The sequence below is a fragment of the Falco biarmicus genome, chromosome 1 (assembly GCF_023638135.1).
Source record: "Falco biarmicus isolate bFalBia1 chromosome 1, bFalBia1.pri, whole genome shotgun sequence".
NCBI lineage: Eukaryota > Metazoa > Chordata > Aves > Falconiformes > Falconidae > Falco > Falco biarmicus.
Genome location: NC_079288.1, coordinates 15,116,826 through 15,139,444, shown reverse-complemented (window position 1 = coordinate 15,139,444; position 22,619 = coordinate 15,116,826). Strand labels below are relative to the sequence as shown.

General features: G+C 43.7%; 1 protein-coding gene across 1 annotated transcript in view; it reads left to right on the top strand.

The window, feature by feature from the left end:
- The first annotated feature begins 224 nt into the window (after window positions 1–224).
- The window catches only part of KSR1 (kinase suppressor of ras 1), a 73,723-nt gene continuing 51,328 nt past the window's right edge, over window positions 225–22,619 (top strand). The window contains exon 1 of the mRNA XM_056326920.1: window positions 225–635. Within this exon, the coding sequence (XP_056182895.1) occupies window positions 375–635 (261 nt within the window). The 5' untranslated portion in view covers window positions 225–374. The remainder of the gene's footprint in view (window positions 636–22,619) is intronic.

The following is a 22,619-nucleotide window of genomic DNA, read 5'->3' as shown; positions in this document are numbered from 1 at the left end:
GGGAGCTCAGGGAAGCAGAGGGTGGGGCTGAGGCAGGTGATGAGGGGGAGCGAATGGCGGCGCCGAGGGGAGCAGAGGGGAGCGAAGGGCGGCGCTGAGGGGCTGAGGCGGGCGCCGAGGGGAGCGGAGGGCGGTGCTGAGGGGCTGAGGCGGGCGGTGGGGCGGAGCGGCCGCTGCGCCCCCTCCTGGAACAGCCGCCGGCTGCGCTGTGCGGGCCGGCCGCGCCCGCGGTGCCTCTCCGGCGTGCAAGTTAATGCGCGGTAATTGCCCGGCGAGGAGAGGCGGGGCGGAGCGAGCCGCCGGCTGCCCGCCCTCCCCCCCCGCCCCTCGCCGCTGCCGCCGCCTCTCCTCCTCGGCCTCCCTGATGCCGAGGAATGGATAGAGCGGCTGCCCTGCGAGCCGCCGGCATGCTGGAGAGGAGGGAGCGGAGCGGTGGTGAGGCGGTGGCGGGCGGCGGCGGCGCGGGGCCCCGGGCGGGCGCGGCGGCGCGGGGCTTGCCGGCCGTGCGGAGCACGCTGCAGCAGTGCGGGCTGCTGCAGGACCTCATCGACATCTCGCTCTCCAACCTGCGCGGGCTCCGCACGAAATGCGCCGCGTCCAACGACCTCACCCAGCAGGAGATCCGCACCCTGGAGGTACGGGGCTCGGCAGCCGCGGCGAGGCCGGAGGGGAGCCCCGCCACCGCCCCCCGGCGTGCCCGTTCCTCACAGCTGGGGGCTGAGGCCTGCCCCTTCCCCCGGAGCCCTTTCCTCTCAGCGCGGGGGCCCCGCGCCCTCCCCGGTGCCGGGGCCGTGAGGCACCCTCTCCCTCCCGCCCTTTTCCCCCGGGTAGGGCGGGTTGTGCGGGAGGGAAGGACGCCCCCAGCGCCGCGGCAGCCCTGTCAGTAGGGGGTCGGTCCCCGCCCCGGCCCGGCGGTGGGGCCGGGCTGGCCGCGGCAGGGTCCCCCAGCTAGCCCCCCGCCGCTCGGAGGGCGTCGCGGGAGAGGCGGGGGGCGAGCGGGGGCGGACAGGTGCGGGGGAACCGCTGGGCCGGCTCGTGGCTGCCGCGTCCGGGCGCGCCCCCCGGCTTCAGGCGGCTTCGCGGGGAGCGGGAGCTGCATGTGGTCGCGCTCCGCCGCCCCCCGCGCCACTGCGCGGCCCTGGGGCCTGCGGCTGGGCTGGTGTCACTGTGGAGGTAGGTGCGATGTGAGGTGGGGACCAGAGGTGACCCGAGGCTCCCTTGCAGAACGTGGGTCACCACATCGCCCTGGGAAGCAGGATGGACTCGCTCTTTCCCTCAGGTCTTCGGTGTTAGCTTCTGATGGTTCCTGCCCTCGTCTCCAGGCCTGTCTCTCTATCCTGGGCTCAGTTTCACTGATCTAATTTGATGCTCCTTTTCACTCCATTGGTGTGGCTGACAAAACAGCAGCACCATCTGGGTTGGAGAGATGTTTTGCTGTTTAGAAAGATTATATGAAACTTTAAAGCACAAAGCATGTGCTGTTGTAATGCCTTCAAAGGAGGGCTGAATCTGTACATGAGCCTGCGTAAGTATTTAGAAAGGGAATGTAGATTTATTCTTGCTTACTTCATTTGACCTTTAGATACTTCAATAACATTTCTTTTTACCTTGTGTGCAGGTACTGTTGCTCTAAGCAGAGTTAAAAATCCCCCCTGCCACCTTTGATAGAAGTTTCATGTAAAGGCTAGTAATGGTCCTTTTCTCTAGCCTGATACTGGAGACTGTGGAGCTAGAGCATGGGGCCTTTAGAACATTACAACACTGTAACTGCAACAAACGTATATGCTGCAAGATCCATCACACGAGAAAGGAAGGTTGGGAAAAAAATTGTGAAACAATAGGTGGTAGGTAGATTTTGGCACAACTTCTTGGAAATCTATCATTCATTCTTCCTCTGCCTTTTCTGTGTTTTTTTTTGTTTGTTTGTTTATTTGTTCTGTTTTGTTTTGGGTTTTTTCCCTTGCAAATTTGTAGCACTTTTTTTTTTCTTTATTTTTTTTCCTCCTGCCACCTCCAAATAGCATTCAGAAGGCTATTCTTTATAAAACAGTATTTGTGTGGGCTTTTGGCAACTCTACTGATGGCCTTTTTAATGCTCAAACAATATAAATCAGCATCATTTCGGAAAATTATCATCAGTATTTTGCTGGTGAACCTGTTCTAAAAGGAAACCTTTATTCACAAAGGATAAAGGCCTGCTATCATCTTCAGGTTCTTCTTAAAGCAACAAAAGCTGTTTTAGTGATAGTTGTCGAGTGTGTGCATGCGTTCCTCTTAAGCATTTATCTGCTTAAACAAATGGGTGCCTCATTCACTGATGATTACCAAATTTATGATCAGAAAAAAAGCTTAGCTGAAAAAATTCTTTGATGCACAGTCCAGTATATGATTTCTCTGGGAATTCAACCAAGTACTGGATCTCTGCCAACATGTGAAGCTATGGGCATGGGTATAGACTCTGTGCCCTTTGCTGTGTTCTGTTGCCTGTACCAAAATACATGTTGTCAAGCATAGTCTGAATCTTGTGCTTAGCTTTCTGTGCCATTCTGCAGTGGGTTTGTCTACAGATGCAGAGCAGAGAACCAGACTGTAGGAGATGAGGGTCTGTGTTTTGTTCCCTAAGCTGTAATTTTCCGGGGTGCAGCAGAAGGTGGTGGACTGCTGTATAGCCTCAAGTACCAGGCGCCCTGCCTGTGGCATTACGTGGTGTAATTACTGTGCCTTGGTTAATGTGTCAGAAATGCATGTGTGGTCATACGCGTTTGCTTATCAGATCACATCAGTAGAGACAAGTGCTCCGATATTGCAGAGGGCCAGTGTTACTGATGGTTTGACTGTGGTGTGCAGCTCTGCACAGACTGTAGGCAACTCCTTGAGTCAGTACTTCAACCAGAAGCTAGAAGCTTGGAGATCTACAGTCCCTGCTGCGATTCGCTGGGTGGCCCTGACAAGTTGCAGAATGGCTGTGTGGATTGTGATTCGTGGCTACTAGTGATATGGTTGCTGGGCCTGCAAGTCTCATCTGTACTTTGGACTGGAATCTACATGTGTCTTCTGGTTTTGTGCAGAAAGTTTTTCATGGAAAAAGAGTTACGGAAATTTAGCTGCATCAGTATAACTGGTAAACTGTGTAGCAAAGCCACAAGGAAATGATAAAACATGAGACAGATAAAGCAGCAAACTGGAAGTGGGAAGTACTAGTTTGGGAACAGAGGGAATGACTCTGGAAGTTGAAGAAGTAGCTTCTGAGGCCAAATGTGAGGTTCCATGTGTGTGATTTGAAAGCAGTCCAATATACTAAGTCAGAAATTGATTTCACTTTTTCTTTTTGTTCAAAGGAAGAAAAAGGCAGGGAAGTGTCTATTTGTATATAGCTCATATGTCTTGGAAAGTTCTGTGGTGTCAAGTTTTGGTGTCAAAACTGTGAACTTAACAGGTGAAGGGATATCTCCTTGAACACAGTCTTCTATGTCAGTGAACTGCAGCCATTCAGGCCATGTGTGCATGGGGGTGAATGCTGTCAGGTGGCTGTGGTGCTCTAAACTATTCCAGCGCAGGTCAGACAGCAGTGCATGCTCGTTGCCATTTCTAATCTCAAGGTTAGCACAGCCCTGAAGTTAACTTCTGAAAGTAGTTGTAGTGGGAATGGAATCGATAGCTGAGAACACCAGTGCAAATTCATCTAAATGCTTGTGTTATTTTTTACACTAGAGATGCTAGCTTGGTCCTTTTGGCACCACTTCCCTCTGTGCCTGTTCACAGCTTAGATAGCTGTCATGTATGCCACATGATTCATAATGTGTGTATGTTTCAAAGTCAAGAACATCAACTTAACTAAAGGTATTTGAGTGCATGCTTATGTCCCTCCCAATTTACTGAAATGCTTTAAGTCCTTCCTCATTCCTCTGGTGTATAAGGTCTTCTCAGAATAAAGCACATGGTAGATAAAGATTTCAAACTGGGATCTTGACAGGTAAAGATAAGCACTCATGGCAGTTCAAATGAGTGCAAGGAGAACTTTCTGTAATACAGAAAGAAGGGGAGTAAAGAAGGGCTATGGGAATTGCTTGCAAATAATGTGTTGAGTGTAGATGTCTTATGTGAGCTTGACCCTGTTTCACATGTAGGAAGGCCATTTCTTAGAAGGGCAGGGAGTTTCCCTGTAGTGGAAAGTATATTGTGTTAGTTTGGTTATTAGCAGACCAGGTTCTCTGATGCCACTAGGTCTTGTACTTTTTTGAAATTTTTTATGCTCTGCCAAATAAGTGCTTGAGGTTTTTTTCTTTTTACCCACTTCTTTGGTATATGGCTTGCTTTCAGTTCTGTCCTAGCAGGTTTACTCACTTCTCAAGTCAACTACAAAACTGAAATGGAAAATAATGGTAATTTTTAACCCATATGTGAGAGCAAAAAATGTCATGCTGTGTGGTGAGCATCCAGTGTTGCTCCAAGCATCTTTGGAAAGAAACAACCGTGTCATCTTTAACTCTGTCATTATGCTAATCCCTTGCATGACTCTTAAATTTGTTTTGCAAAGTTAGAAGTGTATTATTTTTATCTGTATTTCTTCGTAAAAGCAGTATCTTTCTGGATTCATTTCTCTGGCTAGGAAGCTGATAATGGGACTAGACATCTGTAGTGAAGCACATGAAACTTCTAACGCTGCAGCCCAAGCCAGTTTCTTGGGCATGAGGAGGAGAATATAGTCCTGTGTGCTGGCTGCAGGGAAGGTTCCTATGGTTTCTCAATCTTTTCTGCTGGAAACAGCATAGCTGGTTTGGTGAAGTGTGGGAATTAGAGGGATGAAGTGGGACATGTGTGTGCCCCCCCTGCCCCTCCCACTTCTAACTGCAGCAAAGATGAGGCAGCACCAGGCTGAACAGAGACCTAGAGTGTGTTCAGATGTATTTTCTTTCTACCTTGGTTCTTGCATTGTAAGAGCAGACTGCAGTTTTTCTGGTATGGAAGCTGCCTCCAAACTGTTTATGGTGGGAGTGTCAGGGTGGGGCAGTAGCATGCATTGCTAAAATCTATGCCTGCTCTTTGAGAGAAACTGTTCTCATTGCTCTCTGGTGGACTGTGTCTGTGATAGAGATGCTTTTGGCCCCATATGCAAAGATCACTTTGACTTCTTCCTCAGGAATGTCTTCTGTTCAGCACCTCTGGAAATGTAACACCAGATCAGAAAGCCTGACACCATCTGTGCTGCGTCACAAATAAGTCTACTACTCCACAAATCAGTCTTTCATATTGGCTGAATGATACCTGTGGATTAAATATGTTTGAACTTGCTTTAACGTTATCTTGATTCATTTGTCAATTTGGCCAGAAAAGGCTTATCTCTTACCAAGCAATCTCTAAGCAGAAACAAATGCTTTGAAAATGGGGAGACGCATGAGAGGAGAGGAAGAGGAATTCTAATTGTCCAGACTTGCAGACTGGAAGTTGGGCATGTGATACACATAAGGAAAGGAAAAGAAATGTTTGTAAATTGGAAGTAGTGGGAGTAATGAATTTTTCAAGCCAAACTGCAACCTGTAGCCACATGTTTATGAGCCTTGTTCAGCTGAGAAGACTTCCTTTTCAGTAGGTCTTATGTAAGAGAACAAAGTCTCTTACTTCATCTTACTTCTTGCATATATGCAACGCGGTTGCTTTTTCTTAAAGTTGTCATCCTTTTTTGTAGGACTCTCTTTTTTTCTTAAATTTGTGTGCTTGTTTGTATAAGATAGGCTTTAACAGGGATTCTGTTTGACTTTGAAGGAGTCAGAACCATATATTATTATAAAGCCTGTAGACTTCATCTTTCCTTTGTGACAATGTTTCTTCATACATGATCAGAATTTGCACGTCATAATGGAATTTATCTCATCTCCTACATTTGATTTTGCGTAAATGTTTACACAAAAAGTGAGCAGCAGTGTTTTAACTTACCTGGAGTTTCCAGGACAAGCTCTGATGAGTAGTTATCAAGACGAAGATAAGACAAGGGATTCTCTTCACTTTTCTGTCAAGGTCTGTATGTACTTATAGCCTTGGGTTGGATTCTACGATGCACTGATTGGGAAGCCAGAAAAGTATCAGAGTAAGGCTTTGTGCTGCCTTTGCCTCTCTAAGACTGGTTGTGTGGTTACTGGATTGTGTTAAAACAAAATTATTCCTACTCATCCTAATACAGAGTCAGCTTGGAGACGTTTTTCAGCAACTGAACTCCAATAAAGAAGTTCAGCAGATCCTGGAGTTGAGACCTCTGTACAAACATGCCTACACACTAACAGGAAGTGTCAGACAAGCCTCAGTCTCTGTATGTGATTTCTGATGTTTACTGCTTGTTCAAAATTGTTCTAATCAGTGAAGTAGCCTGACTTGAACCTCAGCTGTATCTAGCTAAACTCATGGACGTGGCCATGCTTACACAGGTAGCACCTGAGCAGAATTTGGTCTGCTACTCAAGTTCAAATGCTAGCTATTAACTGCATTTCACAAGGGAAAACCCCGATTAGTGTTACAGCTGCACACTAGTGACAGATTTACAGCTATGAGTCAGTGTGGTGGTACACAAATTTATCACTTGTTTTTATTCATAAATAGGAACACTTTACAAAAGAAGCCATGTGACACACCAAATTATTTAGGGAATAGTTGTGCTTAAAATGATATTTCCACCATGTAATCTTTCAGATGCTTCAGAGAGAAATTCTCACCTTTCGTTTAAGGCTAAGATTTCATATCCTTTTTTTTAGCCTGTAGCAATTTTTTTTTAAAATGTTTTTTGTACTAAAAGAATTGTAATGAAAGCAAGCCCAGCTATCTCTCACTGTTTTGAGAGTTGGAAAATGTATTGGCTGGATTACTGTGTGAAAGGCACAGATGACACCACCCAGAGTTACTGACTCAGACATCTCTTGGAGACTTCCCTCCGTGCTCATTTCTCACTCCCATGGAGTAATCCCACACAGTTGATGCTACCAGCAGCACAGTGTTGCCGTGGCTAGCAAACCAGAGGAACCAGAGGCTCTTTGAATCTGGACAAAATAAATGGGTAATGCTTCCAAGACATAACTTGTGAGCAGTTGTGCATAGAAGTGTTTTGGGCACTCCTGCTTCTTGGTGGGAGTCTGAACCTAGTCAAAGACTAGCTCAACATCGTTAAGAAACAGTCTGGCAATCTGGCTTGGCTTTGACTGCAGTGACTCCTTCTTGGCAGAGCTCAAGCGAGGGCAGGTGGTGGGTTGTAGTCCACATCCCCAGACTCTAGTACAGGATCAGTCCCAAGTTAAACTAGAGAAACTCTGTATTGCTGATAATGTGGGAGAACAACTGAGAACCAGCAGAGTGTACAGGTGATCAGATATGTCTTTTGCCTTATGCCAGAGCTGCACAGAGCTCCTGTGCCACCTGGAGATCCCAGAGGCATGTCCCAGCCCAGCTGTACTCCCTCTGTACGTGCTCCAAGGAACGTGAAGCAATCACTGGTGCAGCTGTAGTGTTCGCTTGAACCTGTGCTAGTAGACAGTTGTCAGTTCTGTGGCTGAGCTCGCTGTCTGTGCTGTAAACCTGCTTTTTGCATGAGCTGCTTAGACTGCATCCTTGAGCATTTCTGAGGTGGAAACTCAAACCTTATCTTAGGCCCTAATCTCTCTGGGCATGTGTGTATCGTAGCCCAGTCTGATAGTAGATGTCTTTTGTTCATCTTTCTCTAAGCGCAGCGCATGTATCTTAAGTCTGAGCTGTTTGAGCTGTCTGTAGGTGGAAGATGCAAATCTCATTGGACTTAGGCACCTGAGCTCAGGACTGTTCAACTCGCAACATGGCCTATACAGTGATGCTTTAAATTGATCCTGAAATCAATATGGTTGTGCAGGTGCACAGGAGATGAGGAGCTGGCTAGCGTTTTTGCTTCCAAGAAGTGAGTGATTTTTTTTAATTAAAAAAAAAAAAGGTGTGTGTGGGGAAGAAATAGTAGATTGAAATAGCTTGCAGCTAGCTGCAGAAGTGTGCAAGTTTAGCCTAGCAGAGGGGTTGTGATGTTTGGCATAGTGGGCAAAGCACATGATAGCGTAAAGTTATTAGTGTTAGTGTGGAAAAGACTAAAACAGAACTCAAAGTTAGAATATTTGCTTGCTTTGGCTCTAAACCTTTTCAGGTGTTACTCAGGTTATCATTCAAAATACCTAAAATTACTTGTTTCCTAAGAAGTAATGCCACAAGGACAGGTAAAAGCAGCCAGCTTCTCAATAGAACTCCCCCCACCTAAGTATGGGCTGTGAATTTTGTAGCTTGACTAGCAACACTTTTGGTCAGCCAAAAGTGATTCAGGGAAGGGGGGTGTAACAGATGGTGCATGCAGAATGTGTGCTTAGATGGCTGTGACTCAAATGCACTTTCCATGCTTTACTGAATGAGAGGAAAAAAAGACACAGCTTCCTGTTGTGGTGGTTTTTTTTTTTTTTTTTTTCTTTAGCAGTGATTTTCCTAAAGGGAGAAAACAAGGAGTTTCATGTGTTTCTTCTGATTATCCTTGGGGAGGTGGTTGGAGGCATAGTGTCGAGGGCTGTGGCTGAACCCCATTGCAGGGCCATGGCATCCTCTGTCTAAGAATAAGATAGGTGACTCCTTGTCATTCTGTGAGTGTGTTGTCTTGTGAACCCTCCCCTCAGACAGAGGGAAAGGATGCCTTGGCCCATAACACTGCTAAACAAGCCACTGACCAGGATGTCCTAGTTTTAAATCTCTGTAGGGAGAATTTATCTCGATACTCTTATGTTTTAAAGGACTAATTCCATGTATGCTGAGACTCACCACTGGGGCTACGCCATGTTTGCATGTGGCTACAAGGAAATGCTGACTTGCCTTGAATTAGGGCAGTGACTGCCTACAAGGTAGTTGAACAGTAGTTATTCTTTTAATGTTAGTGTAAATGGAATTTCAGACGACCTCTGCAGAACCTTCCTGGGTATTTGCTGGTGTAACTCTGAGAACAGTTGCAAGGCAGCTGCTTCATGCTCGTTAGCTATTCCCTGTCTGCTTTCAGGATTCTGTAGGCAGAATTGGATCCACTGCTTCCATCTTACTTTTAGTACTTTTAAATTTGGCTTTAAGTTAAAATATAGCTGTCTTTTTCTCTCAGGAATGTATTCTGAAGTGAACAGAGGGCAGGTGTCTGTCATTCCTCTTCTGCCTAGAGAGAAAATCTAATTCATACTGTGTGCATCTTGGGGAAGCAGAGAATAATTGCAGGACACTTCATCAGTACAATAAGGAATCATGCTTTGATCAGGGGCTACAGAGTGCCTCTGATATGATGACTATTAGTTATTCCAAATGGAAGAGCTCTAATAGCAGAAGCTGTGAGATCAACTTTAGAGCAGTAATTAACATGACCCTGAGGCATCTTACTGGGTTGCAGCACATCCAGGTTCTGACCTGCTCTGACCTGATGCTGCCAAAACAGGTAATTGACCACAGTTTTCAGAATGCAGCCAGGAGCCTCAGGTCTGGGTCCCTGAAAATATTGAGAAGTCTTTTGCAAGTAAGTTTAACACGGCAGGAATTTCCTGCCTAGTTCTACTCTCCTCACGTGCTTCTAAAACATGGGTTTGTTGATTTATCAAAGAACTTTCACTTCTGTTTGAAGCAACCTAAATTTAGAAAGGAAGTTTTGAGCTTCTCATTGCTGCTGTTGTGTGGGCTATTGTTAAGACTTGCAGATTCCAGTGTGAGGTTTTATTTTTAGTTATTAATGATGCTGAATAAACTGGAAAGAAGAAATAATACATTTCATGGATTGAGAACTTCAACCAGGCATCGCCACTGAAAGATATTAGGGGGGGTAAGTGGATCTGTCAGTAAGTATAGTTAACTGGAAGATGTGTTGGTGCCTCTTAGGCTGTCTCTAGTGCTCTAGGAGAACCTCTCCACATATGTTTCCCTACCCATCTTTAAAGCCTGGAGAATTTTCTGGCAACAGTTTTCAGGTTCCAGAGCAGTGTTTTCTTCTTTTTACCTTTAAAGTAAGCTAGAGGACTAAATCCTGCTTTAGGATACAGTTGCATAGCTCCGCTGAAATCAGCAGAAGTAGTAAAATTTTGTTGTTTAAAGCTTCCTGACTTTTTTAGATGTCTCCCTCTTAAAAACTGTTCTTCATCTGCCAAGAAAAACATTTCAGTTTAAGGGCCTTTTGTCTTTCTGACCAAAACTGAAACTTTCCACGAAGTAAAACATTTCTTTTGAAGACTTCTAACTTTAACTCTCCCACAATTTCTATAGAGAGAATTCAGAGTGCCTCAGACCAGCACCAGCTATGATACTGTATTTGCTAACTTGAGAGTCAGCTTGGCCTAAACTTTGCGCACAGATTTGATTAACGTATAGCTAAACACTAAATTAGAGTTTGGTAATTCAGAAGCTTAGACCTTTTGTCCCTTATATGACAGATCAAAAGATTAAGACCTTTTGCTGAGTCAGCAACCTTCCCTTAACAGAATACTTTGACATAAATGTGTATACAGTAGTATTTATACAGTGGCATCAGCTAGTAATATCAAACTCTCTTAGTGCATATCAGATGAAGTATTTTTTTTCCTCTTTATTTTAATGAATTCTGGAAGCTATGCCCTTTTCTGTTCTCCCTTAAGGAAACAACAGACTAAAATACACAGATACTGTTATCAGGAGATTGATACATTTGGGGAGACTTGCTTAGGCCTTCAACCTGCTCCCTTTGGAAAAAGAAAGGTGTTTTTTCTTTTTCGTTTGAAAGACAAGGATGTCTGTAAGCGCTCTGGAAGGGGAAGGAGGTCGTAGTGTTGAAGTAAGGCAAGGTGAGTACAGACACTGAAGACTTAACATTTGTTCACACAACTGAGCTGGGAGAGAGCCCAGAGCAGGTATCAAAGGGCTTGTCAATGCCATTTGTATTAAGCCAGGGTATTTTGTCTGTTAAAACTGGTTTGGTCTTGTTTTGTGGGTCAAGTGTAGTATTTGCAGAACCAGTAACTGACTGGTACAGGCCAGATTTAAGCACTGTTGTATTGGTAGTATTTCGTATGGGTATAATGAGGCAGAGTTTTTGTGGGACACCTCTAAGCACACCCTAAATTCCTGGGCCATTTGCAGTTGTGGCTCATGACTTGAGTGGAGTCTGTGGAAACTGAAGTTTGGAGGGAGAAAGGAGAGCTGCTGTAAGTCCAGGTCTTCACCTACTGTACTGGAACACTGGCATTTGTGCTGAGACCACATTTGTAGAAAATACAATCCTACTTTTGGGGAAGATGTTTTTTGTAATGATGTTGAATGCTCTTCTGTAATGGCAATTACATATTTGCATCTAACAAATGGGCCATATCAGTTAGCATCTGACGATCTGTAACCAGAGGTGTAGCTGACTTAGCAAGAGCTAGCTCAATACTTCTGCTAGGGTGACACTAGTACTTAGTTTTTGATTCTTACGGAAACTAAATCACAGAATGGTTGGGGTTGGAAGGGACCTCTGGAGATCATCTAGTCCAACTCCTCCGCTAAAGCAGATCCTTCTAGAGCAGGCTGCAGAGTCACATCCAGGTGGGTTTTGGATGTCTCCAGAGAAGGAGAATCCACAGCGTCTCTGGGCAGCCTGTTCCAGTGCTCTGTCACCCTAAAGGTAAAGAATTTCTTCCTCATATTGAGTTGGAACTTAATGTTTCAATTTGTGCCCGTTGCCCCTTGTCCTGTTGCTGGGCACTGCTGAAAAGAGCCTGGCCCCATCCTCCTGACACTTGCCCTTAGGGTATTTGTAGACGTTGATGAGATCCCCTCTCAGCCTTCTGTTTTTCAGGCTAAACAGGCCCAGCCCTCTCAGCCTTTCCTCATATGGGAGATGCTGCAGTACCCTCATCATCTTTGTAGCTCTACATCTACACCACCATTCTGTTGCCAAGGCATGTTCCACAGCCACTGATGTGTTCTTTATTTTTTTTTCTACTGTCTAATTCGAATTGCCTCAGTTACCAGGAATAACTAGTTTGTGGTCTGAGGTGAAGAGCTTTGAAGTTAATGGACACCTCACAATGTAAGATTTCAAATTGAAGGTAGTAGCGTCTATTCTTTCATTTGAGTGAGAAATTAGTACAGCAGCAATGCAGTGGTGATGCAGCGCTGCTCTTAGCTGACTTAGCCAGGACTAGCTAAGACCTACTAGGCTTAACCTGGATCCTCTTTCCAGTTCTCTTAATGCAAAATGTTTCTGATTCTTAATCTTCCCTAGGCAGGGCTCTACACTGTACCTTCAGCCTAGTGAATCCTGCCTGTACCTGCAGTGGGTGCATCGTATCCCTTGACTGCCTCTACCCTGCAGTGTCTTTCCAGCTGCTCAGCTTTCTGCCTTATGGCTTTGTCCTCTGGCTTAAGCATTGCGGACAGCCTCTCTGAGGCCCCACAGCGATGACTCAGCAATTTTGCACAGTTCTGGCTTGATCCTTCCTGCAGCTGTAAAACCAAGGTGCGGGGGTGGGGGAGGGAAGCACGTGAGGAAATGCATGGTCTGATCCCTGCCTCTCCCTTTCAGTCCTCATGGATCCCCTACATAAATAGGCTGGCTCAGCCTTTTATGTCTTCCTGCATTCCTGACAAGGGGAGCCTGATGTGAGAGGTCTCTTCCATACCAGGCATGGCCCATATATACTGCAAAGAATAAAGTCTCCACATTCAAACTGTATTCTGCAGGGTTGGTTAGCAGCATGGTCTTCATCAGCTTTCCTGACAAAGCCTCAGTGGTGTGGGAACAGTAACAGTAAGCACTGCAAGTCTCCACATTTCTAGTATTCTTTTGAGTTCTTCTAATTGCTGAGCCTTTAGCCCCTTAATGCAAGTAGCTGTGGCTCTGAGATTTATCTGGCCTCAAACTTTAAGGCAGAGGACAATTGGAGAGCCACCCTGGTGGATGAGGGATTTTGCAATTTTTCAGTAAGAAAGGCTCATTTCTTTGGGAAAAATTACTGTGTTTTTCTTCTAAGAAGTCCTGGTACCACCTCTTCTTGCAGTATTGGCATATTAAGTAGTCCAAAGTGCCTCTGTTCACAGGAGAGTGTAGTATGGTTTCCATGCTGCTGTGCAGATGGTTGTTGAGTTGTCTTAAGGATAAGACTTTCTAAAGTGCATGACCTTCCTGTCCTTAAATGATGGGCATTCTGGGAAAGGTACTTTACAAGGTAACCTGCACAGCAGCTGTTGTGAGCACCACCAAGGAGAGGGTTGAGTTTTGCAGTGTTTATTTTCAAACTATGAGATAGTTTAACAATTTCCCCCTTAAAAAACTGGCATGTACCCAGTCCCCAACAAAATAGGTTGCAGCTTCTGTGAGATAAGTGTGGATAACATGGCATAGTTTTGCTTTGATCTCATGTAGCTGCACCAGAATCAGGTTTAATTACTTTGAAAGCCTGTCTCTGAGCAGTAGATTCTCTTACTCCAACTGGGATAGACAAGCTCAGAGACTAGTCTGAACCTTCATTTCTGCAACTGGTGGAAGAGTTACTGTTCTTTGTCATCTTCTGAGGTTGCAAAACAGTGGGGAGACCTTTCATAGTTTACAATCTAAGGCTGAGTGAGAGATGGGCAGAAGGAGGCAGGCTGATCCAGTGGTTAGTGTCTCTGCTCAGGAGGGATGCCTCAGTTCTCATGAGCTTTCCAAGTCACTTGGGCAATTGCTGGGGTACGGGAAGATTTTTTTTGTAAAATGAGAACAATGACAATACTATCAGAGCACCCACCCCTCTTTCACCCATCACACTGGTGACACAACACACACTGTCATTCAGAAGGGTTCAGATCCTTATCATGTAAGAATTTAATGTAGATTCATGTGAAATAGGACTCAGTTTGTTTAGCTAAGGGTATGACCCCAAAACAAGATGCATTTCCTGTTTGGTCTCTGGTAATTTGGGGATCGCACTGCCCCTGCTATTGTAGCTGTGTGTGCAACAGCTTATTCCCAAGTGAATGACTGGAAAAAAATCTTTTCCCTTAATGACTATTGCCCACTTGAAGGACTGTCTTCCAGACCTGTAGAAATGGTGTGGTTGTGTACCTGCCAAGTTTTGATATTAGTATCTTTCAATGTTGCTTTCATTTCCATTTTTGTTTATGCCTTTGCTGTTGGGGAATGGGGAAGGTAGTTAGCAGGGTATATCCCTCTAAAGAAACCTGTGTCCAGGTGCTGGCAAATTGGGCTATAAATATGTATTTGTGGCTGAGAGCTGGCATGAACTCTGTATGAGGAAGGGATGATTTTATTTTGGGTATTGCATCCTCTAATATGGGCTTATATGGGCAAGAGCTATTCTTCCAGGCATCAGCATTGCTAGCTTTTTAAAAAGTATTGAGGATTATATCGAAGCAGTTTCCACTCAGCTTTCTGCACTCAGCTTGATCCCTATGTCTACCCTAACTTTGTGCTGCTGCTCAAAAAATCAGCTCAGTTTTACTGTGCCCAGTGACAGGGACCCAACCTGGACATGTGTATCAGTTTCATAGACAGAAATAAGCATGGCTTCTAGGCCAAGGCATTTGTCTCTTCTGAAACTCCACAGTATGTCTGCTGCTGCCTGGCTGTCCAAGTTTGACCTATATGTAGAATACGATTTAGGGCCTGCATTGTGACATATCAGTAGTGCAGTTTGCAATAGTCTATTGCAATAGTCTAAAACATGCTACAGTCTACATTTATTAAGATTATAACATCACCCCTCTTTAATGGCAGCTGAGAGACCTAAGAAGTGAATATCTTTCAGGCATGAGAATGAGAGGCACATCTTTGAGATGAACCTTGATTCTACCCTGGGCTGCCCTTCAGCTGATGGAAAAGAAATGGCTTATTTTTTGGGTCTGCCTTACTAGAAACAGACGGTAGCGTTAAAGCAGCATGCACGTGGTTCGTGCCCTTCTTGTGAATGGTACTTCGTTCTACAGAGTACAAAAGTCTCTGTATTTTCTTCAGTAAGTTCTTAAGTTCCAGGCAAAACCTTGAACTGGATGATAATGCATTTGAACTTTGGGGTTACTGTAGGTTTATACTGAACTCTGTGATGTTATGTTTATGTATGTGTCTCTTCTTAGGTGTGAGGTAAGAAATAGACCTCTTCTTCAAAGGTTGTAAGACGTGGAGAATGTCTGCTGTGAGCTGTGTTCCTTTGTCTTAAAGCACGTATGATTTGTGGCAAGGTAGTAGCTGTGTTCCTATGATGTATTTTCCAACTATTATTTAATCTGTAAGACATACCTTTGACAGTACAGCAGATACACATTTTTTAAACTAATGGCCTTCCAAAGTTTTATAGTTTTGGCTACAAGTACTGTACTCATTAATGGCTTGATTGCTACCAACAGTCTTTTTTATACATACAGCCTTTATAAAAAGGACTGCCAGTTGTATGACTCATGCAGTTCCTAACTTTACCTGCTGTCTGCTGGTTATCACTAAAAGGTGCACTAAATGCTTTCTAACCTGGTTGCCTAAGAGATTAGGGACTTACTCTACAGGTGCCCAAATGCCACTCTAAGGGCAGACAGTACTCCTCTTGTCAATTCAGGTGCCCGAAGGAATGACCTCCAGAACAGCCATCATCAGACAGGTTGAGGTCACAACTCTATACAGATAAAGGTAGTACTTCTAAATTATTTTGTCATGTTCTGATGAGCTTCTACTTGCCATCTGCCCCTTACACAGTTGTCATATCATTATCTGTTCTTTCAGAGACAATTTAATTAGATCTTCTTTCCCTAGGTTTTAATCGAGTGTTATGGGGTTGCTGGTAAATTATTTACAGCCGTATCACTTGATGGAACACTTGGTCTGCTAAAGGTATCATGTAAGTGACATATCTGCAGCAAAGAGAACAGCTGGCTTTAACTTAGGACCCTGTTTGTGTTCCTTGGAGTTATCTAGTTGACATTAGACGAATGTCTGGTTATGTGAGCCCACTTTCCTTTAAAATAGTAGAAACTGAATGTGACTGTGCTGAAAACAAAGCAGTTGAAGCTGTTTAAAACTAGGGTAGGAGCTGAATTTAGCCTTAGTCTCTGCTGGCTCAGTTCTTTTATAAGTGCCTTTCAAGGTTGAATACCTTAAGCAGTATGGCCTTGACCCCCACTGGAAGCTCCAGCTATTTAAACAGAAGTGCTGATGTACTGTCTTCAGACTTGGTCTGATGTAAAGTTTATTTTTTGAATGGACAAGGTAGTAAAAAACGACGCTCAGATAGCAAAGGCTAATAAACTGAGAAAGTGGGTATTTTTAGAATGCAGAAGGATTTGTACGCTGCTTTATTTCACCTGTCCCTTAAGGTGGTGAAAATTTTACAGCTTTAAGAAATCCCTTCTTCTTTCATCTTGTTGAACGCTTGTTTCAGCAACATTACTCTTTTCTAGTGCAGCTCACATTCTTTGTGAGAAAGCCCGAGCATGGGAGGATACCAGCCTGCCTCCACCCAGGTGTACCAGTAAGTTTATAGCAATAACCGTCTTCCATTCATTGTTTACATAGCCTCTGAAGTAAAATGCAGTTTGAAGATATATATAATCAGTGTTACAGAACTGTCACCTATGGAAACTTTCCAGGTATTTATTATGCTTATTTGGTATTTACAATGAGCATAAGCTTGGGTGTGTTTTTAACACTTAGTGTGCAGGCTATAGATGCAACTTTGGTTCCATTCATTATCAAAAATTACTAAGTACTTCTGAAGATGAGTTTGTCTGTCTTGCTTCTGTCAAATTCCTTCAGTGTAGGATTTAAAAGAATAGTTTTGCAGGTTCTTGACACTTTGCTTCACTTGATGGATTCATAGTGCTGAGACAGGGGAATACAGCTCAGCTGAAGCTTTGCGATCTGATCCAGAATAGAGGACAGTAACATGCCTTCATTTTGAAGCACAAAGCTCAACTGAATGTATGGAGAAAGGATATTTGATACACTATAGAAGGCCATATCTGGCATCAGGCTGATGACTTAACCCTGAGTTTATTTCTCCCATAAGCTTTTTAAAGAAACAAATCCTCAGTTGACTTACCCTGAGCATCTGATCTATAAAAGTTGATGCAGAAATTGTCTAGGTTTTGTAGTTGCACAACCGATTACAAAATTTGATGTAGTTGTCTTGCACAATATTTAAAACAGGGCTTAAAGGGGAATATAATGATTGTCAGTCCTGTTACCAGCTATTCTGCCATTGCTGGTCTCCCACCTATAAAAAACATTTTTTATACAAAAAACGTCCTGCCCTCAAAAGGTCGATGCTTCCAGATCAAAAGTTGCAGCTTGCTACTTCTCCACACCACTGCACAAGGACAAAGAACTGTTACCAGGATTACAAGACCATGTGACAAGGGTTTCTGACTTACTTTTCTCACATCACATACAGGGCCAATACCACAGTACATGAGCATAATACCTTGACAATGATAGCAGACCATCAGAGCTATTTCACCTTTCAATGCCTGTGTCTTGCTCTCGACCCTCTTCTGTTGTCTTCTTTCTTGTTCTTCTCTTTGTATTTCAGCTTTGCTCCTCCAACTTATTCATCCCCTAATAACATCCAAAACCAACTCTTATTTGTATTTTTTCCTTTTGAGCCGTGTATGTGGCAAGAAATTTCTTGCTTGATGCTCTTATCCATGCCCCATAATGCGCAACCACTGCTACCTATGACCTAAATAATATTCACAGTATAAAGATTTCATTTGTTCACATCTAGCTTTAAAATCTCTTACAGGAATGCTTTAAAGTCCAATTGCTCTTGAGGTAATTCTCTGCATTTTTAAGAGCTTGAACCTTTTTCTGAAGCTGATAATGAACTATTCGTATAGTTAGGAATTGAGAATAGCATGTAGGAAAGTGACTACCGTTATCCAAGCCACGCATTCGTTCAGTGGATAAGTGCAGATGTTTGACTTCAGGACTTCAGGAAATGATGGTCAGGGAGGTCCTGGACACCCTCGCCCCCACCCTCCCCACCCCAAGAGACCAATAGACAATTTAGCAGGTCATTGTATCTCATTGGAGATCATAATTTGTCATGAGCCTTTTGTGAAGGAAAAGTCTAATTTACAATGTTATTGTGTAGATATACTGGATGTGTCAGCATGTTTTGAAAGGCTCCTCAGAATGAGCAATTGGGGTGAGAAGTTACGTGCTCTACAGTTCCCCTCCTGCAATAAAAGCGAGGAATGCCTATATTCAACCCATGCTGTTTTATCATTCCTCATTCTCCAGAATGACCAAAGGTAAGAAGGGAGTTTTTTAATGTTTGTAAGTGAAAGCGGAGCACGTTGTAGTCTTGATTGAAAGGAACTGAAAGCAGTCCACTTGTTCGTGAGAGCATTCCTACTCGCCAGTTTTTCTCACCTCTCCTGGCAAGTAGCTAGGGCAGACACACTTCAGAGAAAGTGCTTGCAGTCCTAATGTTATTTAGTATTTGGGAGACAGGACAATGTGAAGTTGGGATAAGCAGGGACTTAACTGGACTTTTATTGCATTGTAATTCTGGCGTTGGAGTGGCTATTACAGGTGGCATGGTTATGAGACAAATGGAGCCTCTGCATTGCTTATCTGGCTTGGATATCTGAAGCACACTCCTGACAGGTTATCTGCTAGTCTCAAGGTTCAAACTCAAGTAAAACTATTTAGTAGTTAGCTTTATAGCCTGGTCCCTTTTAGCTGTTGTGTAACCCAAAAGTTTATTCCACACCCCTCCTCCCATTGCTGTGTTTGTTGGTTTCATATATATATATATACACATATATCTCATCACTGGTCTGAAGCTTTGTGCAGCTGCTAGGAGAGTATTTGTCTTTGCAGCAGAAGGCACATTGCTCCATGTCACATAAAGAGTGTTCCCCTCCCCCAGACTTGGCTATTATTTATGCAACATGATCTAACACAGAGTGGCTGGGAACCGATGGTCCAGAGTTCATTTCCAGTTATTATTGTAGTACAGAGTCAGTCTAGTTAGAGGTACTTATTTCCAGCACAGAACATATACCCTTTGAAAGCATAAACAAGCTGTAAGTCAGTTTTACTTAGCTTCATACACAAGTGTTTCAGCTAAACAGGAAAAGCAAGCTAGAGTTGAAGCACTGCAAGAAGCTGGTTCAACAGTCATCCATCCAGTAAGGTCCCTTCCAGTAGAAGAGATATACAAGGAGGACTAAGCTCTAAACCAGCAGTGGAAGTGTCCCTTTTTTATGTTGAGAGATGTATTGAGTACAGTTCTTAGCTGTGCCTCAGTATGTGTTTGAACTTCTGAGCTAGGGCATAGCTGAATAAAACATGCAGAATTACCTTGCTGGGTTGGGGGTCAGACTTCAGTGGCCCTAGCAGATGTGGCTATTCTGCCTTTAATGGCCTGAGCAATTACACCTGCTGTCACAACCCTGTTGTGGTATGTGGGTGTAGCTACTCTAGAGCTCAGTCATCCTGGCTACCACTAATTGAGCTAGTCATCTTAACTGCAATGCTTTTCTTTCTTACTATCTAGGCTACTACTAGAAATCCTTCACAGACAAGATCACCCAAGGCCCTGGCTTTGAAGGCAGGCAGGTTCAGAATTTGTTGGCGTGGTGTCCTAGACTGGAGATTAAACAAGTTGAGCTAGGTGAATCACTACCCTCAAAGTATCAACCTCTAGCATTGGGGTACCATCTTTGGTGTTTGTACAGTCCCAGCAACAGTAAGCTGGTTATAACCATAGCCAGCACCAAGTGAGTAAGGGTGCTTGGCTACTAGCAGTAAAGCTTTCCTCATCTGTACTTTGCTGAATGCTAATACAGCAGTTTTATACATTTGAGGCTGAAGAGACACTTTTTACAGCTCAGTATCTGTATTTGGAGATGAAACTACCTATGGCAATTCATTCTCATTGCCTTGTTCCAGCTAGTAATCTGTATGCTGCCCTGGGAAACAGGGGGTCATACAGCTCATGGAAACAAACCAGTGTGAGAGGCTGTTAAATTCAAAGGCAAAGTTTAATAGGGCAGTACAGCCTGAGTGGAGAAGGGTAGCCTCTGAGCTGGAGAAACAGGTCACACGGGTTTCCAGACACTCTGTCCTATGCCAGCAGAGCACCAAGGCTGCAGGAGCTGGATGCTCTCTGGTAGGAGCAGCACCAATACTTTGTAAGATGAAAGTTTAGCAGCGTTGAGGCTCCACTGAATACTAGAGTGTTTGAGCTTTGTTCGGCAAGAGTCCATCGGAATACTCACTAATTTAAAACTTTGCAGTTAATTATTAAGTTCCTCCTACAAAGCACTATTCATTAAATTCACAGTTTCTAACCCAAGACTAACAGCTTCACTTTGGTCCTTGGTGTAGTCTTTCCTTAAGGGAGACACCAGCTTGGGTATCATGGTCCGACCATTTGTGCTGTATTTAAGGAACAGAGGTGACATCCTGCTTTGTCTTTGTAGAGGCAACTCCTACTCTTCCTGTTGCCTCACTCTTTCTGCTCATGTCCCTGCAGAATAACAGGGGGAGCAGGAAGGAAGGAGAACTAGTCCAGTACAAAACCTCATTCAACACACAGTAAAAGAAACCCGGCAACTGAGCAGCAGTTCTATAGCAGAGTTAAAACACGTAGCTCACCTCAGTAACTTCAAAACAAAATCAGGAAAAAGGCAATAAATAAAGCCTGTATGCAACACCATTCTGCTTCACAGCATTTTCCTACATCTCATGTTAAACCCAAATTTCTTCAACTAGGCTTTCATTCTCATTACAGTAACGCTGACTCCTTTAGTGGGATGGTCTTGGGGTTTCAGAGAGGATTTCCTAGCGGTAATCCACTGCAGGGAAGTCCCTCCAGTGGTTTTTGGTGATTGGCTATACAGAATGCTGTTCTCCTTTGTTCCTAATTGCATAGAAGTAAATTTCTCTATCTGTTAAATTTCATGAATCTTTAGCCTTCTGCAAGCAGTAGGGTTAAGTGAATACACTAGGAGTGTAGTACTTCTACATTAGGAAATCAGGAGTGTTTTGGAGAAGTGATTCTTCAGCTGAGGATACCTCAAGCACAATTGAAATTTCTGTGCTCATGGTCCTGTAGGCTAATTTTGAGATGTGCTTACTCATCGTGTTGCATGAGAGTTGGTTTGGGGATACTTGCCTGGTGGGAGGCATGTCTTAGACTCTCATGGGCTAGGCAGTCTGTTCCCTTACGTTGTCATCCCACTTGTAAGTCAACTATACTTCACAGAAGTTTGCCTGGGACTGTAATGCTTCTGATTCTGAGACAGCAGAAAGGCTAACCTGAGGACACATGGGACTGCAGAAAGAGAGGGAATTGGAAAGATAAGCTGTGTGGGTTTACATGTTTGTTTTCCAAGAAGGAAAGAGAGCTGACCAGGGAAGCAAACTCTGTGTGATTCCCAGTTACTAATGACATACACAGCCCTAGAGGAAAGATGAAGAAAACTCATACAATCCATTGGCTCAATTTTATTTTTTTAATTGTTTTAGGAGTCTTTTTCTAGAGCTGAGCTGCTGTGGATGACCTGCTTTCTACTTGGCAGCTGAATCTCAGTTACGCTTGCACAGATTTTTCGTTCCTGTATTTCGTGCCTCAGTGCATTGTACACAGAGAATGCTTCCAGAGTGCTAAAATTGGTGAGCAAACTGAAAACCTCTGATACCCACTGCATGGCAGAATGTACCGAAGTTTTCCTTTTTTCTTCTTAAAATCTGAAATAAGGAAGCTTGCTTTATAGGTTCAAAGCATTTTGAACAGAGCAGGTTTTAGTGCATTTTGTTCTTTCTGACAATCCCCAAATGCAATCTGATAGCAGCTTGTTAAAATAAAGCTGTTTTGCTGTTTTTAAAGACAATTTCAGAGAATGTGGCAAGTTGCCACATTCCAGTTAAGCAATTTCCTATAGTTGACATATTTAAATTTTTTTAAAAAAGCGTGGTTTTCTCAGCTGTCTCCCTCCTCCATTTTCTCTGCAAGAAGCAAAAAAGACCCCCCATCACACAGAAGCCCCCACCCTTGTATTAATACTTATACATTTGAGATGAGTATTCTTTGGGAAATCATGGAAGGCTAGTGTCTCTGTGGCATGCACTTCAGTGTTTTGATTCATTGTGTAGTGTAAAGATCTTCTGATTGTAAACCTCTGATCTCTTAGAAACAAATGTTTATATGGAGTGGTGGGGAATATTTGATATCAAAGTGTGGTGTAAATAAAAATATTTTAACACTGTTTTCTTAATGGGTTACATATTTACAATCCAGTTACAGTGCAGAGCCCAAAGGTTTTATAGCTGCATACTTTTTAGTTGCTCTGGAGAAGTGTGTTACCGGTGTATTACATCCTAGTACAAAAAACAATGGATGAAAGACGCATACAGCAACAGGGAATCTACCTCAGGAGCTGAAGTCTGTCCAGCTGTATGACGCTAAATTATTCTTAGATTTACGACTGTAGGTAGTACAAACATCTTTACATAAAGAAATAAAAGCTTTTATGTGAATCGGGGTTTTTTTCATCTCCTCCCCCCCATTTATATGGCTTCTCGCCTGTTCTTCAAAGATATTCAGATGCATTCAAAGAATCCACTGCTTTTTGCTGAAAGTTTCAGTAGAAGTAGTGCT